The sequence below is a fragment of the Cavia porcellus genome, unplaced genomic scaffold, assembly GCF_034190915.1.
Source record: "Cavia porcellus strain 051 isolate PalLab524CR breed Dunkin Hartley unplaced genomic scaffold, mCavPor4.1 scaffold_8, whole genome shotgun sequence".
Lineage (NCBI taxonomy): Eukaryota > Metazoa > Chordata > Mammalia > Rodentia > Caviidae > Cavia > Cavia porcellus.
In genome coordinates, this window is record NW_026947491.1 from 28,492,497 (window position 1) to 28,510,330 (window position 17,834).

The 17,834-nt window shown below is 42.4% G+C and overlaps 1 protein-coding gene across 3 annotated transcripts in view; it reads right to left on the minus strand.

The window, feature by feature from the left end:
* Positions 1-12,499: 12,499 nt before the first annotated feature.
* The window catches only part of Pkp2 (plakophilin 2), a 79,473-nt gene continuing 74,138 nt past the window's right edge, over positions 12,500-17,834 (minus strand). For all 3 annotated transcript variants that reach the window (XM_003466762.5, XM_063254534.1, XM_063254535.1), the window contains 3 exons: positions 16,997-17,186; positions 14,197-14,284; positions 12,500-14,058 (listed from right to left, as the gene is read on the minus strand). In XM_003466762.5, coding sequence (XP_003466810.2) covers positions 13,990-14,058; positions 14,197-14,284; positions 16,997-17,186 — 347 coding nt within the window. In that variant the 3' untranslated portion in view covers positions 12,500-13,989. The remainder of the gene's footprint in view (positions 14,059-14,196; positions 14,285-16,996; positions 17,187-17,834) is intronic.

Genomic DNA, 17,834 nt, shown 5'->3' on the forward strand with positions numbered 1-17,834 from the left:
ATAGCCCTAAGTAAGGCTGGGGGTGTAGCTCAGTGGTACAGTGTCTACCTGCGGAGCACTGTTCTGAGTTTGATTCCCCATACCAAAAAGTAAAGTCATCTCAAGTAGTACTAAGTGCCTTTTTGAAGATAAGATAAAACTTCATGAGCCTGAAGCAAATCACCACAGGACACAAAGAATGAATAAACAGAAACCTTCGAGTAATTCTTTGGGACTTTAAAAAACATCGTGGGGAAAGAGTAGCAACTGGAGTATGAAAGCTGGGTTTGAATTCTGGATCTTCCATCTCCTTGCTCTGCGACTGTGCCAGTGTAACCTCCTGGGAGCTCAGTTACGTGGACATTGGAGACAGAAAAAGGGGGCTTGAAGAAACCACAGCACAGCGCTTGGCATGTGCTGTGCACTCCACGAAGCAGAGTTGCCACTTTCTTGAGCAAATTAACTCAAGTTACTGCCTTCTTCCTGCTCAGCTCACTGCACACCGCCTGAGGGGGAGGCCATTGCTCGGTAGGTGTGTGGCTAGGAACAGCAGAGTGAGTGATTGGGCAGGAACTAGGAGGTGAGTGTCTGTGACAGCCAGGGCCCCTGCTGGACCAAAAGTCTTGCTTGTACTTCACTCTTGTGGGTGATGTTCTGGCCACCTGGACTTCCTGCTTGTCCAAAGCCTTCTTTCAGGGCGAGCCTGGGAGCAGGTGTTCCCCCTTCTGACTGCTGTGAGACTCCAGGTCAAAGAGCAGCACACAGTTCCAGCTTTCTCAGGCTCTGTGTGCGTGCATTCTGCTTCCCCACCAGGGTGCTGTTCTCCAGGCGGGACCTACAAACAGTGGGAGGCCGCTTTGAAAGGCTCACTAGGTGCTTTATGGTTGGATTAGTTTTTGGACAAGAAAAGGAAATTCTGTTTCACAGTGAGTGAATCAGAAGTATATGACAGTTATCTAGGAGGTGGGCGTGGTGGTGCATGAAGTAACTCCAGCCCTCTGGGAGACTGAGGCAGAAAGATTGCAAGTTTGAACACAGCCCAAGTAATTTAGTGATTTAGCAAGACCCTGGCTCAAAAAGGAAATATAAAAGAAAATAATAAAATAAAAAGGGCTGCAGATGTAGCTCAGTGTGAAGGCCCTGGCTTTAATCCCTAGCATGGAAAAACAAATTATGTAGGGACAGGTGTAGTCTTCAGTGAAGACATAGACCCCAAAGACCCTATAAACCCTTTTTGTGCAGTTCTGTACATCTTGTTTATAGGGCCTCAATGTCTTCTTTTTGTACAGTACTGTACATTTATATAGCACTGTCATTTTTGCACTGTCATTTTTGCTCTGCCTTATATTAGCACTGCACATAAGGGTTATGCAAATAAAAGCAAAGTTGTTCTGCATGTTGTAATAATGTGCATACTATGTGCAAGCCCTCATTTAGCAACCAGTTCATTTAATGACCTGATCATGGGAACTGAACTTGGTTGTTGAATGAGCAATATCTGTAAGTATTTGTTGAATGAATGAAGGAACCAATAGGATTGCAGAGGCCTAAGCCATATTTAGAGATGGAAGACCCTTATTGTAGCCTGAGACAAAGTTGCTAAGTATTTGGGGGCCACTTTGGCTTCCTATGTTGACACTGAGGTAACAACTGTCAAGCATTCCCTAGTGCCCTTTCCAAAGAGTGGATAAATACCTCGAGATTTCAAGTCAATCTGAGCCCATTTGTGAATAAGCCATGCAAATCAACTTTGTCCTTGCTATAAGACAATCAATTGCTTCACATTGCAAATGACACTGGGTTTAAACGTATGTTTGAGATGAATTAAAATCTCTGCACCTTCTAGACTGAAGTCAAGGCGGAATATCCTGATTGACACAAAAGCACAGAAAAGCTTCTTCCATTTTCAACTTCCTGTCTTTGTGAAGCAGGGTTTTCTGTAGCAAAAATTATATCCTACGTTGCAATAATAATAGAAAGAGTGCACAATAAATGTACCTGAATTATTTCAAACTCCCCCCAACCGGTCCATGGAAAAATTGTCTTCCAATTAACTGGTCCCCGACTAGTGACCACAGAAACAGACCATTTAAAATGTCTTGGAATATACCTGAGCATAAATCTCACCAGCTATACCCTTCTTCCCAGACGCAAGGTTAAATTCGATGCTAATCTCTTACTGATCACTCTTTACAGCTTTTAAAGCTACATAAGAACTGTCTCTATTCTATATTTCCCTCTTAGGAGACTATTTTCATTATGTCCCGTAGATTTGGTATGTGGTATTTCCATTGTTATCTGTTCTAGAAACTTTTAAATTATTTTATTATTTTTATCTGAAATCTCCTCATTATTTAATAGTGTGTTTGTGTGATCTCTGATATTTTTTGCTGTGGATTTTTAGCTTAATTCCATGACAGTGTAATAGTATGAAAGAGATGATTACAAGTCTTTTCTACTTATTTAAGCATGCTTTGTGGCCTAAGATATGGTCTATTTTGCAAAGAGTTTTCATACGCTGCTGAGAACAATGTATATTCTCTTGTTGGATGAAACACTGTAATAGTTGTTAATTCAATGGTATAGTTTGACTATGGCTTTGTGGATTTTTGGTCTGGTTTAGCTGTCTAATTGTGAAACTGGTCTATTATGCCCCCCTTTATGATTATGCTGTTGTCTGTCTGTCCTTTTATGTCCAGTATTTTGAAATTGTGAGTGCCAATATTTAGCACTTACATATTTACAGTTGCTATCACTTTCTGCTGAACTGTTGTTCTCTTTATTAGTGTGCAGTGATCATCTTTGTCTCTTCTGGTCAGTTTTGGTTGGAGCTGGCTGTCTGAAAACAAGCAAGAGACTTGCTTGCATTTGAGCTCTGGTTTCATGAAGTATCATTTTATATCTTCATTTTCAGTGTTTGTGCTTTTTCTGGGATCAGGTGTGTCTCTTGTAGGCAACATATGGTTAGATTTTGTTTTGATTCAATCTGTCAACTTGTGTCTTTTGACTGAGGACTTAAGATCACTGACATTGAGAATTATTATTGTAAAATATTTAATGAACTGTAACCATATTGTTTTTTTCAGTGCTGGTTTCTTTAATTTTTTTCTTTCATTTTATTTACTCTCCCACATGCTTTAGTTCTTTGGTAGTAAAGGCTTTTCTGTTTCTGACTAGGATTCACTTAAATATCTTTTGTGATGCTAGTTTAGTGGACATGTATTTCTTTAGGATTTGTTCATCATGGAAAATTTTTCTTTGTTAATTTTGAGTTCTAATTGTGCAGGACATACGAAGGTGGGTTGACAAGTTTTCCTTGAGGGTCAAAATAATGTCAAACTCTTCTGGACTTTATTTAAAAACGTTGTGCTGAAAAATCTTCTATTATTATGATAGGCTTGCCTCTATGTTACATGTGCTATTTTGCTCTATCAGCTTTTAGGATTCTCTCATTTTGTTAAATTTCAAAGATGTTATATTATGATGTATTGTAGAGATTTTTTTTTCACTGAGGCTATTTGGAATTTTGTATGCCTCCTGTACTTGAAAGTTGAATTCTTTCCTTTATGATTTCAGAAAATAAATTTTTTTTGACTCTTGAATCATCTAAATTTTCCTTTATTTTTATAATTATGAGGTTAGTTTTTTAAATTATTATTTTTCTCACATAACAGCTATTAGGTATGGTTTCCATGGTATCGTTTTCTAGGTTTTCATTTAGTACTTGCTCTACTGTTGCCCACCTTGTCTTCAATTTCTGACACCCTGTCCTGCTTTCACGAAGGTGAAATCTGCCCCAATGCTTTTCAATGAAATTTTCACATCTTGTATTTCTATTTTTTATTTTTTGTATTTTTACCGGTACCAGGGATCAAACTCACGACCACAGGCTTGCAAGGCAGGCGCTTATGCTGCTGAGCTAAATCCCCAGCCCCTACGTCTTGTATTTCTGCTTCCTTTCTTTTTATCACTTCCAATTCTTTACCAAAATGATCATTTATTTTATTATCTTGTTTAACTTAACCAGTTTATTGTTTCTTCTTTAAATTAATAGGACATTTTACTAGTAAAATCCTTTATCTGTTGAAATGAACTTCTTTGAGCTTGCTAAACATCTCATGAATTTGCTTATATTCTTTCATCTCTTTAAACCTTTTGACCATTGGGGTTTTCAGTTCTTTGTAGCTTCCTTTATCTCAGTGCACATGAGGTCAGCTCTTAGGGACTTCAGGGGTTTTGGAGGCAGCTTATTTCCTTGGTTTGTCATGTTTCTATTTTTGTGGTGTGAGATAAGGATTAGTTAGGACAGAGAAACTGTCACTGCTGTGGAGACCTCTTCAATTAGATTCTGTCTCCCTGTGATAAATCCAGGTTCTGGTTATGTCTTGGTGTCTATACTGCTCACCAACCTCCTCAGTGTAATAGAATCAGTTGCAGTGCACAGATGGGTTTGCTGCTTTGCTTTTGAAGTAGCATAGAGGACCACAGAAGTGTAGGTGCCAGAGTTTCTGGCACAGAGTTTAGTGCCAGATTCCCCCAAATCACAGAGTGACAGAGCCTGTGGCAGAGTCACAAAGCACTGTTAGTTACTTTTTACTCATCGCTGGGACACAATACCTGAATACCTTTCCCAACCGAAGTTGGGAAAGAAAAGGTTTATTTCTTACAGTTTTTGGAGGTTTCAGTCTATACTCAGTTGGCTCCAAGGCAGGCTTGGGCTGCAGTTCATGGTGACTGCAAACAGTAAGCAGGAACCAGCAAAGAGCAGGAACCTGCCATTACATCACATCCTGGCTCTACCCCTTTGAGGGTGTAGCACTGACACCATCAATCCAAGCACTAGACATTGAACCATCACAAATGCACAATGCAAATGCATAAGTCCTGGGGGCCACTGACATAAACCATGACACACTCCAAAGCATAAGAGCTAATTTTTGGAGACAAAGTCTTGCTAAATTGTGCAGAGTGAGCTCAAACCTGGGATCCTTATACCTCAGCCTGCCAGAGTGCTGAGATTACAGGCATCCCCACCTGGGTATCCCTACTCTAACCAGCAAAGATTACATATTTTTCCCAACTTTACTAAAAGATGATTTAAAATATATATATATATATTCAAAGTATGTAATGTGATGTGTTCATATCATATTAGGAAATGAGTATCACAACTAAACTAATCAACATAGTACTTAGCTTTTATTTTTCTCCCCAAATACAGGACCTCGCTATGTAGTCCAGGCTGGCTTTGAACTCATGGCAGTCCTCCTGCCTCACTCTTTTGAATGCGAGCATTGGAGGTGTGTGCCCTATACCTGTCTAGCTTTTTCTTTAATTTTGAAATATTTAAGATTTCAATTAGTGAATTTTTTTCCTTTTTTTTTGGTTCTCTCTCACTTCTCTCTTCTATCTCTGTCTTTCTCTCTTTCCTTTCTTGAGATGAAATTTTGCTTTGCTCCAGGCTGGAACCTGATAGGTAGCCCATCCTGTCCTCAAAATGATGGTCCTCCTGCTCAGCCTTCCTAGTGTTGGGATTACATGTGTGCACTGCTATGCTCTGCTCTCCTGCAAAGTCCCAAGGATACATGATACTACCCTCTGTCATTGTGCTGAACATTAGGTCACCAGAGGGTATTCATCTTGTGTCTGAAGTTTTATCCTCTGACCAGTATCTTTCCATTTCCCTCCTACCTACCCCTCATAACTGTCCTGCTACTCTGCTTTCTCTGTTCTTATGAACTTGACATTTTTTAGATTCCACATATAAATGAGGTCATCTAATACTTGCTTTTGTGTGCGTGTGACTGGCTTATTTCTCCTTATATGTTTTAAAGTTGTATCTGTGTTGCAGCATGTAACAGGATTTCCTTTCAAAAGGTGGAATAATAGTCTACGTCTGTATGTATACATACACAGATTTTCTTTTTTTTAATTTCTCCATCCATGAAGGTGTAGGGTGTTTCCATGTCTTGGCTATTGGTTCATTGTATAGTTTTTTAGATTCAGGTGTCTTTTCTTTTTTGTGGGTACTGGGAATCAAACGTAGAATCTTGTGCTTGCCAGTTGGGTGCTGCACCGCTGATCTATATTCTGGCCCTGGTACTTTTTTTCTTTAGAGTCATGCTTCCCAAGGAGAATTTGACCCCATTATGTCAAATCTGTGTTTTCTGGTTCCCTCCTAGAATTATATGTATTTGTCTATTTAGTAGAATTAATTTTAGAGCATGGCTGAAGATGGCTTTTATAAAGAGTATTATCAACAGGATAAAGGGACCTCAAGTCTAAAATTAATGTACTGAATTGTTTTTCTCTGTGTTCTGGCCAGCAGCTTTATCTTGTAGTCATTGTTCTGATCTATGACAGAGGTATTGTATCTTCAGGAATGTATTTTTTAAGATTTGATTTTGTTCTGTGATTGTGTTAGTTACTTTACTCATTGCTGAGACAAAATAACCGGTATCCACAAATTTACAGAGGAAAGATTTATTTCAGCTCAGTTTGTAGAGGTTCCAGGGTGTAGTCGCTGGCTCCAAGGCAGGAGGGCTTGGCAGGCAGGGGGCAGCAAAGCAGCAGTAATAGCCACGAAACTGTCTTTTCCTTTTATCTCATGTAGGCTACAAGCCTTTTGGGTGGTGCCACTACATCAAGGGTGGGGCTTCTGTTTTCAGAAAATCCATTCAGCTACACTCAGAGCCATGCTAATTCCAGTCAGTGGGTATGGACCCACACACCTGAAATCCCAGGACCACACACCCTAGCTAGATCCAGGCTGCTCTGAAAACCCTACAAGTGCATGAGGTTTTTTTGGGGGGAGATATCTGGATGCAAGCCATAACATTATGTTTGTTAAAATTTGATTTTGCAAAAAGTGTCAAGAAATAGTAGTGAAAATTATGTTTGTTACAAAAAACAAAAAATAGGGACTGAGGCTGTAGTGCACTGGTGGAGCTTGTGCTGAGCATGCTGGAAGCCCTGAGTGCAATCTCTAGCAATCCAGAAAATGATGACTTAAATGTGAGTTTACTTCTCTTTTATGTGTGCAATGTCTGAAGATGAGTAGCTCAAAACTGACCTGACCAGGACATAGCTGCAACCTGAGTTCCTCTGTGGCTCAGGATGGCAGAATCTGTATCCATGCAGGACAAATAGAGGGGTGCACCCAATGTCTCCTAAGCCAGATTTTGAGGAGCAATTGGATTGTTCTTCACTAATATCCAACTACCAGGACTTCACATGGCTGGGAGGCACAGAAACATAGTGTTTATTCTGGGCTTTTAAAAATTCTGTTGTTTGGAAAAGGAGAGATCAGTCCTGGTGGTGCCTGCACCTGACTTTTATATAAACACAAAACATTTACTGGTCCCAAATATTCTTTCTAAAAGTTAGTCTTTTTTTCAGAAGAGGATATTAATCTTTACCATGAGGTTGAACTATGCCATTATTCATCCTCAGCAGCATAAATATTCTTTTTCAATAGAACACCTCCAGCATACCACCCAGGATAGCAAGGATGCAGTCTTTCACTGAAACCTCACCATGAAAAGGGCTCTTCTCTCCATCTGCTGGAGGCAGTCCCACAGGAGGATAGGTTAGGGTGTAGAAAAGGATAAGTTAGGAACTCTGAGACTGTGGACAATGGATCAGGAGAGAGGGGGTGCAAACCTTGAGATGGGAGGAGGGCGCAGACCATGAGCAGGTTCAGCAGGTGAGGGTCCCCTCCTTTTTTACCACTTTCCTCACCATGCTTAGCATGGGAATAAAATGAACAGAGGAGGCAGAAGTTAAGCCTTGCAAATCCCTGGCTGGCTGCCCAATCTACAAGAGGGAGAAGGTGATCAGTACCTTTCACAGAGTGCCTAAGTGCCAGGAACCTTGAGAACATTATTTTATTCCCTCAAAAAACCTGACAAAATGATGGGGTGATATTCACACCTATAAAGTATAACTCTCACAGTCACATAGCCCATCAGAAGTGAAGCTGAATTCAAATCTGTGTTTTCTCTGTTGAGCTAACCACCCAATCCCCATAACAAGCAACTTTCCTCCAGGATGACTTTGTTGGGGAAGATGTAACTTTGGTTCCATAAAGACTACTTAAGATGCTTGTTTTGTTTCCCAGTGCTGGAGATCGAATCCACGGCCTTGACAATGGTAGGCAAACTTTCTACCCCTGAGCCAATCTAGCCCTATAATTACTACTGAAAGATAAAAAAAAAAAAAAAAAAGGTAATGTCAAGCAGAGGGGAGAATGAAGTAGTACTATTGCAGAATTTAGGCGATTGGAGAGATGAACAAGTGCAACAGGAGGATCTATTTAGGTGTGCACTGGCCCAGAGGACTCATATCCAAAGGCTGAGCCCTGAACAAAGGAAGGGCTCTAGTTTCATACATTTGGTCGGAAGGGTTGGTCTGTCTAGAGACATGAAACTGGTGGGTGGGTGAGAGTTTATAGCAGGAGACAAGAGCAGTTAATCAAGCAGTGACAGTTTGGCAGCTTAGTAACTGCTACATAGAAGGGAAGCCTAAGGGGACCTGGTTAAAATGGGGAAATTTGTTTTCCTTTTTAAGTTTGGCTTCAGCTTTGGGCCTTTATTTTTCCCCTCCACTTCCTACAGTTCCATTGAACCCTCCCTGCTTCTCCTCTTTTATGACTCTTGTAAAGTGAAATAGAAACACCTCTCAGTGGGAGAGAACCAGATTATCTCACAGGCCAGACAAGATCTACTTGCTAAAGATTACTGAATCGTTTCTTATTTGAGAGTCTCTGTCTGTAATGGACAATGATGGACCACTCTGCACCCCCATTTTTCCTTGCTCAATAAAACCCTGACTCTATTCCTGCATTCACTATCTGTGAGCCTTGGGGAGTTCACACATTTGGGGGAGGTCTAATTGGCTCACAGAAAGCTGGCACTTTTCTCACTGGGAACTGTTTCAGGACTGGACATACATAATTCTGGAGAAAAAATGAACTCTGATGGAGGCTTCTGGGAAAATTTTATTATTAAAAAAATAAAAGAATGTAAGAAAGGAATATTTGCTCTTCTAGCTTTTGGACGTAGCTGTATGAAGGTAAGATGCTTGGAGCTGCTGCAGCCATTCTGTAAGCATGAAGAGAACAGTCTAGGGTAGAAGCCAACAGGCTGAGGATGCTAAAGCAGAAATACGGAAGCAACCTACATTAGTGATCCCTGCAGTGAGTTGCTGGAATAACCAAGCCTGAGCTTGAATCTGATCTTCCAGGCACGTGAGACCCTGTTTGGTAATCAAATGCAAATGAAACATTCTAAGTGATAAACTAAAGGAAAGAAAACAGTAGGTGAGGAATTGGGTCATTTTACTTATTGAGCCACTAAAGAATTGGGAATGTGTTACTTAATATGTTTGCACGTTACTCTTTTATAGAGCTGTTAAGGCAATACCACTAAATAGGTTGCTTTCACTTTTTAAGTGGGACTTAGAAAATCCCCAGCTAGGTCAAGGGGCAAAATAGGTTTCTATGAAAATGTTGTCTACTGAAATATCAGTGATAGGGGCTGGGGATTTAGCTCAGCGGCATAACCACCTGCCTTGCAAGCAGGCAGTCGTGAGTTCGATCCCTGGTACCAGAAAAAAAAAAAAAAATCAGTGAAATCAGTAACTTTGTACATTACATTAATAAACATTTTTGTCTGTTCTCTAAACAAAGGAATTTTCTGCAGTCTTATTACAGTTGTTGCAGCTTGTTTCATTGTCATTATTTTTGACTAAACTCCTTCTAGCTATAGATTGAGTATGTCTTAATAAATCCCTGCTCTCACACCAACCATTTCCTGTTTCATGGGTTCCATTCTGGGTGACTCTGGCGGCCTAGACATCCTTGCCTTTCACCAGACAGTGGTTCCCTGCATTTCTCTCATGAAGCAAAGGAGACCTAGGAGAATGGGGATGTGGCCCTCACAGGGATGTTTGGCTCACTGCTGTCAGTGTTACTCCTACTCATCCTCAGCTCCAGGAGGTGATACACACGTGTTTAAAGATGTACCTCAACATGGAAGGTGTTCAGCCAGGTGTGGTAATCCCAGCACCCTAGGAGTCTGAAGCAGGAGGATCCCAAGTTAGAGCTCAGTAATTTAGTGATGGTCTCCAAAAATAAATAAGTAAATAAATAAATAAAGGCTAGGGGGATAAGGGGTGTAGTTCAATATGAAGGCCCTGAGTTCAATCCCTAGCATGAAAATAAACAAAACAAAACAACGTAATTTTTGTCTAGAAAATCGTAAGACACCTACAGGATTAGCTATTAGCTATTGTGAAGAACATCTTTCTATGATTGTAAGAAAACTACTAGAGTTTGGACTTGTTTTTCCTTCCTTGCCAGATGAAGGGAATATGTGCAGCATAGAGGCAGTTCAGGCTTCTGAGAGATGCTCCTGCTGGCTGACAGTCCTGGAGTCCGTTCTGCCCTGCCTACATCTGTCCTGACAGCTGCGTCTCAGTGAGCTCCACTGGAGACTAGCAGCACTCCACACTCCAGGGGGGCATCAAACAAGGCGTGCAGCAGAGGGTCCTCCAGCACTGAAGTCACGGAGTTGCACATCTTACCAAGCTTGTTTGCGTGACCTGCAGGCACGGTCAAGCCTCAGCCCAGGAGAGTACCTGGGAGTGAGGTTATGGCACACATACATCTCCCACTCTTGGCTGGTGACTTAGATTCCTGTGGCTTGAAGCACACAGCTCCAAGAATTATCCAAGAGAAAAATGGGCTTGGGGAAAAGGTGTGTGCCCATGCAGGCTGTGCCCTCCTGGACTCCACTATGCATGACAGGAACAGCAGGAACTGAGAAGCCCTGCCATCCAGACTGACCTGCAGATGGCTTGGCCTCTCTTGGACTTACATAGGATTTTGGGGTTGTTTTTTTGCCCAATAGTTCAATACTCACTGAGGGCCCCACCTGGACTTTGGAAGGGTAGGGTGGTGTTGACCACTGGGCAACATGGGTGGGTCGGGGGAGACTGGAGCTTTGAACCCATCCAGACATATCAGCAAAGAGAAATTTAAAGAGAGGAGTTAGAAAAGCAAGACCTGCAAACCTGGGAATGCCAAGTAATTTAGCCAGCATTTGTGGAGTGGGTATGGGAAGGCACCATTTTAAGCGTCCCGTATTTATGAAAGCACTTAATCCTCACCCGCAGCCCAGTGAGGTCAATGTTCCTGTCACTTGCTGTGGTGGACAAGGAAAGTCAGGGCTTCATGACAGTAAGGAGCTTGCCCGTGAGAGAAGCCACATGCAAACAGGCTGTCTAATCCCAGAACTGGTCCTCCTCTGTGGGATGCCGCCTTATGTATGCCCCCAATGCTGGGAATTAATAAGAACCCAGTTTTTTTTTTTGGATTCAGAAGATACTTAAAGGAAGACCTGACCATATGCCTCTAAATCTTTCCTAATCCAGAGGCTGTGTGATCCGACGTTTCTGCAGATTTGTTCAAAATATATATGCGCCACAGACCTCATTCCAATGCCAGAATTCCTTTACATATTTATTTAGAGGAAATCGCTTACCCATAATATGTGTAAACATAAACATATCTTATTTTCTGGGCTCTTTTCCTCTCAGGAACTGCTTCTTCAGAGCCAGATTAAGCTGTGCCTGTGGCTTCCCTCTTCACATCCAGCATTATCTCCACAAGTGGAACCTGTGATCGCAGCGGTGGGAACCAAGATAGCAGCTGCCAGATTCCAGAAGACACTAGGAATTCGGGACATGGGAGGAACCCTTTACAGTCTTGGCACAAATAAACAAGGAGGCTTTTCTGTTCCTTTAATGGCCTTGGCCCAGCTGGAAATGCACAGAAAAAACCAAGCAGCTTTGTGCTTAGGTCTGTGGTTAAACTGATCATCATCCTGTGAGGCTTTCCTCCCCCACCCTCTGGGTGCTTGCAGAGTGAGGTCCAGAGGTGCCTGCAAATGGAGGACACAGGGCATGATCTTCAGACACAGCCTGTCTTCCACAGACACGGACTCGCTTGATCCATTAAAACTAACAGTGCTCAGCACACTGTATGTCTCAGTGATAGAGCACTTGCCTATTAAGTACAAGGCCTTGAGTTTGATCCCCAGCACCACACCCCCACATACAACCACTTGATCATTTCCCCATTTTTATGTGCTTTTGTCACTATGTGTTCAAACAGGAAATGTTTCTTGCTGGAGTACGAGGACTTGTAACTCTGTAAAGCAGAGGCAGGGGCATCACAAATTCTAGCACAGCGTGGACAATGTAGCAAGACCTTGCTTGCCTCAAAATAAAAATCAATAAAAGGACTAGGGATGTAGCTAAGTGAGAAGGCCTGGGGTTTTATCTCCAATACTGCCAAACAAACAAACCAAAATCCTTATAGAAGAAAGACTAACAATTATAAAGTATCAGACACTCAGCAGTTGAAAATTATGAGGTAAAATCCCCAGCTACCATGGTAATCTGCCACACATACCAAGTCAGACACGTCAGACACACATAGATGCCAGTGCAGGCAATGTTACTTTTGTTCCATGTTTAATATCTGAAAGCTCTACGAATGTCTTAAAACACACAGAAATTTCTGAGCATATATCATTTGTCTGGAGAAATAAATAAACTCTAAATGCTTATTGTCAGAAACCTAGAAAAAAGATGTAAATTCTTTTTTGGGGAGATGTAAAAAATTATAACAAAATACCTTCATTTTGGCCTAGGTCAATAACTTGTCTTCACTGAATTTTAAAACTGAAAAACAATTATTATGTTCCAATTATCGCAAAGACTTAAGTACACACTGAAAATGAAAGTGAGAATTTATTTTCTATTATATTTTTCTGGTCAAAGGAGCTGATGGTTTTCTTTCTCTTACTTTCTTATACCAAATATTGTCAAACTTTAAAGAAGCCAAATGTACAGCAGGATCGGAGTTGAGAAGACTAACTCCCCATAGGTGGTTTGGATCAAAGCCCTGTTAGAATAACATTTGACATGGTTCTAATCAGCGATGTTACCTTCCCAGCTGAGCATCGCAGCATCATTTGCGGGCTGTGTGGTGCCTTCCCCAGCTCTTCCCCAAGGTGAGTTTTCCATCATCCCTTCCTAGCTGTCTTGACTTCCAACATCAGTGTAAGGAAGAACGACCACAGGAGATGTGTGGGCCCCTTCTTCCTAAATGTGGGGTGCACCAAGCTGTGTGGTGGCTCATTCACTGAGCTTGATCCAGAGACCGGGGTGCTCCTGGGCTCCAGAACAGAGCCCACCTCATCCCTCAGCTATGGCACAAGCTGCAAAGGCCCAGGACACACAGCACACCGAAGCCCACTACTCAGATGAGGCTTGCATCTCACCGCGGTACTTCCTTGAGCACAGGTTATGTACTCATCGCCAAGGGCAAAGCCTGGATTCCAGAACCCCAGTTTAAACTTGCTGTGAACTCATCCTCCCAATTCCTTTTTCACACAGTCATGCACACTTCTGTAATATCAATTTTTCAAGTTCATTTAAAACCAGAGGGGAAAGGAGCCAAGGGGATAAAAATGAATACGAAGCATACAGATGACTTTCTGTGACACTTTCCTCAGGAGGGCTGCAGAGACTTTCTTGACACTTTTGATGGGTTGCAGCATATCTGAACAACATGCCGGTGACTCAGTGCTGAAGTGTGTGTGGAAACCAGGAACACAAATGTAAATCAAACTTTTAAAACCTGAGTGACACAACAGCTTCCCTTATACATCGCGCTGGTGTACGAGCCCCAAGAGGAGCACTGCGGGCAGAGCACAGTAGCTCCGGGCAGCAAACTTACAAAGTCCTCTGCAACTAAAACCCCGGGTCTGATTATTTGTTTACTGGATCATGGGAACATGGCAACAGGAAAGGCTAAAAACAGTGCGTGCTTTCTTCTGGGGGATTCTTGGTTTGGACAGTAGAAAAATAGGTGCTTTCCTTGAGGGTTTTTGCATGGCCGAGATGATGAGGCTGAAGTTTTTACAGTCTGCCCAGTTGTCCTCAGTCTTTAAGTGAGTGGTAGGCTTTGGCAGTCCGGCTGTTGACAAAATCTGTCTTCTTAAACTGAGCCTTGGGAATAAGCAGATGGAGAGGTGAAGGGTGAGAAATTCTCACACAAGACAGTGCGGTTCCATGATTTCTCATCAGAGCCGAGCGGGCCAGTCTGACCTGGCTCCGTCATGACACCCGCCCCGCCAGGCATCTTACCTTCTTATAGGCATTGTGGAGCTCTGTGTGCCCCCACAGGGAATATAGCAGCACAGATGCAGCTTTGGTGGCTTTGCTGGGGGCATAGCTGGAAAAAGAGGACACTCTCAGATGGGTGACAGTGTGCAGGCCCCCGACACCCCTCTGACATTCTGGGAGTCCTCCCCACCTGCTGCCTCAGGCTGTAGACAGGCCACTCTTTATTTTCTTTTTATTGTAGTGCTGAGGATCAAAGCCAGGGCCTCACACACACTGGGAAGTGCGCTACTCTGAGCCACACTTCAGCCTCCTTTCCTTTCCTTTCTCTTCTCTTTCTCTCTCTAAACCATTAGGGGAGTGTTAATAAATGAGTAGTTCGTAAAGAACATTGTTGAGGTTTATAAGGAATACATCCTTAGATATGGTTTCAATTTTCTATTTTATTTACAGAACATAATTTATATTTGCACATTTAGAATGTGTGCTTAACAGGACACCGAGACAGGAAAGCGTCCTGCAGAAATTTACATGCTTCAAGGTCAAAGAAAGTTTTCAAATTAATATAAGAAATTCTTGTGGCAGTGACTGTCTGTGTAATTTTAAATCATTTTATGTTAAGACACAAAGCCCAAACTCACAGTGGTTATAAACTCAAGTCACTACCCAGTGTGACACTGATGTTCCCTTTTGATGGTCCACTTCCACATGGATCCTTGGCTTACGGATCCTGGCTAAACACCAGTGCATTTTTGGATCTTTTTCTTTTCACAACTGACTAGCCCAGGGCTGACTTACTTTTTAAACAAAGTGACAAAGGTCATGTGTCTGTGTGTGTGCCTGTTTCCCATTATCAGCAGTCTGTAAACACGCATCCATGGACAGAGGAACTGCGAGGGAGAAGCCTCAGGGCTTTGTGCGCCAGCCCAAAGGCGCTCTCTCCCATACCAGCCTGGCCGGCAGTGCGGTCAGAGCAGACCTCATCTGGGGCAGCACATATTTTCATACCTCTGGGACTGTTAAGTGCCACTTGGTAGTAACCAAAGCACAAATATATCCACAAAGACTCCAATATTTAAAAGTATAACAACTTTTTTTCTTGATTTTTTTGTTTGAGATAATATCATTCTGTAGTCCAAGCTGGTCTGGAATTCATCATGATCCTCCTGCCTAAGCCTCACAAGTGCTGGGATTACAGGTGTGTGGTACTGCACATGGTGAAGGTGTAAAAAGTTCTTAAACTGCAACAGTAATACAGTCATGAAGTTTGTTTATAAATTGGTTGGTTGGCACCGGGAACCTGTTTGTTCAAAGATACAAGGCTGTAAATGGTAATTAATTTCCAGGCTAGCCCTAAATGATAGGTCAGATACACAACACTCTGGTAAGGAAACAGTAACAGGGATCTTGTTATGATTTTTGCTTTCTTCCCTGGAACAGCATGTGAGGACATTTAGGGTGACAGGTAAGTTACAGAGTAGCATACCCTAATCTTGCTAAGGTACAACGGTTATTGCATCTGATTATTTAGATAGCTCCAGTCATTGTATCTTAACCTGGTGGCAGGCTGCTTACAGATTGGATGACTGCTTGTAAGGCTCATTTCTGTTTTTTAGCAATGATTCATTCTTTCTGCAAAGACTGAGCAACTGGGATCTCCAGCCTCCAAGGATAGGGCAGTGTTTCCCACTTCCTGGCAAATGCCCTGCTCAGGGCTCTAAGCTCATGTTCACGACCTGAGTCTGACTGTAGTCCTCCTGCCTCAGGAGCTTTGCCAGAGGGAGCTGCGGAGTAGCAGGGGCTCAAGGCAGTGGGGTGGGGGTGGGAGAAGTTGTGTTCCCTCAGGGCTCCCAGAGCCCTGACTGCACCCCTGTGTGCCCAGTGCCACCTGTCCACAACAGGCGTGGTTCACCTGCTCTGTGACTCAGAATCTGGTTACAACAGCTTTCCTTGGGTTATTGCAAAGATAATATGTAGGGCTTAGGATGTAACTCAGCGCTAGAGCACTTGCCGAACATGTTGGGTTCAACTCTCAGCATCCAGGAAAAGTTATTTGTAACAAATCAAACAATTCTGAATAAATATTATCTTCATGCCCCCTCTCTCTCCCATCATTCTGTGACAGTAATGATTTGGGTGCACACAGAGATGGGTTGTGCACTGCATCTACTCTGGAAAGGGAATAAGAGGTGGAAGAGATGTGACAGAGAAGACCTAGGAACACAGCAACCTTGTTAGGCTCCTTCCCGCTACTCCTGTGCAGTCCATGCTTCTGAGAAGCCGTGGATGTGATGCTGGCCTCAACGATCTACGCAAAGCCGAGGGTGTTATCCTGCTCCTAGGAAGCTGTGCCTTGCCTGAGCTCTGCTTTCTCAGTGCTGGCCACTGAATCCAGGGCCTTCACACTGTGCTACATCCCTGGCCTCTTTTGGACTTTTTAATCCCAAAACATTTAAGATTCAAAATATTCAAAGAATTTTTAAATTCTGAGACAAGATCTTGACAAATTGCTAAATTGCCCAGATTGGGCTGGAATTTGTGATCCTCATGCTTCAGCCTTTCAGTGGGCTGGGATTACAGGTGCTGCCTTGCCCGGCTCAACATTGCCTTTCTGAAATCCCAGCTCTGGGAAAGGAGTTCATCAGGTCGAGAGAAGTCCCAGTCTGTCCTGGTACCTTACAGAGAGTAGGCCGCCCTGCAGCTTGGTGGACCTGGTTTCTCACTTGCCTGGCTACCCAGTGTCTCTCAGCCTACAACCCAACTGGCTGACCCAGTGGTGATGGTAGGGAAAGGACACGGGGATGGAGCAATGGCGTGGACTTACGCGTCCCCGGCACTGATGGCCATAATCTTGTGGAGGCCCCCGGTGCTCAGGAGGTCTCGGGCATGCTGGTAGCTGTTCTGGGTTATGTTGTTCAATGTGTAACAGGCCGAGGCTGTTGTCTCCACCTGAAGGTCAGTCGTTGGAACTGTGTCAGGAATTATGGAAACCAAATCAGGTAAGGTTTCTTTGGCTGTAAAATGAAAGAAAAAGAACACTTGATTAGGAAGAGTTTTCTTCAGCCCAAGACTGCAATGCGCTTTGGGTAAAGGACATTTCCAAAAAGAGACACAGTTGATTAACAAACACATGGCAAGATGTAACTTCTCTAATCATCATGTTTGAAAAATTTTAAAAAAGATTGTTCTGTGCCCAGAACTTTGACAATCCCACAAAGCTATTTGACAGAAATGCCAAGAATTTTAAAATTTTCATATTCTTCAACTCAGCAGTTCAACTTCTGAGAATAGACTTTGAAGACCTCAGTTTAAAAACTGAAAATGCTTTCCATAGAGATCTGACAGAATCATATGTAAGTGAAAAATTATAAAAAACCTAAATCTCATAGGAATAGGGTTAAAATATACTTGCAAAGAATGCTATCCCTTCAACAGCATATCTGGGAAGGCTGTATACCAAGAAAATGTTGTATTAATATTCTGTGTGAAAAACAGTTATATAAGGAATACATAATATTACAAAACAAAGTACAAATAAGAGAACTACAGAAAAATGTTAACAGAACTGTTTTCCACAACAGTATCAGTGCCAATCTAAAAAATGTTTAAAATTTATCTGTACTTTCCAAAGTTTAAAAAAAGCATAAATAGTCCTACTGTTT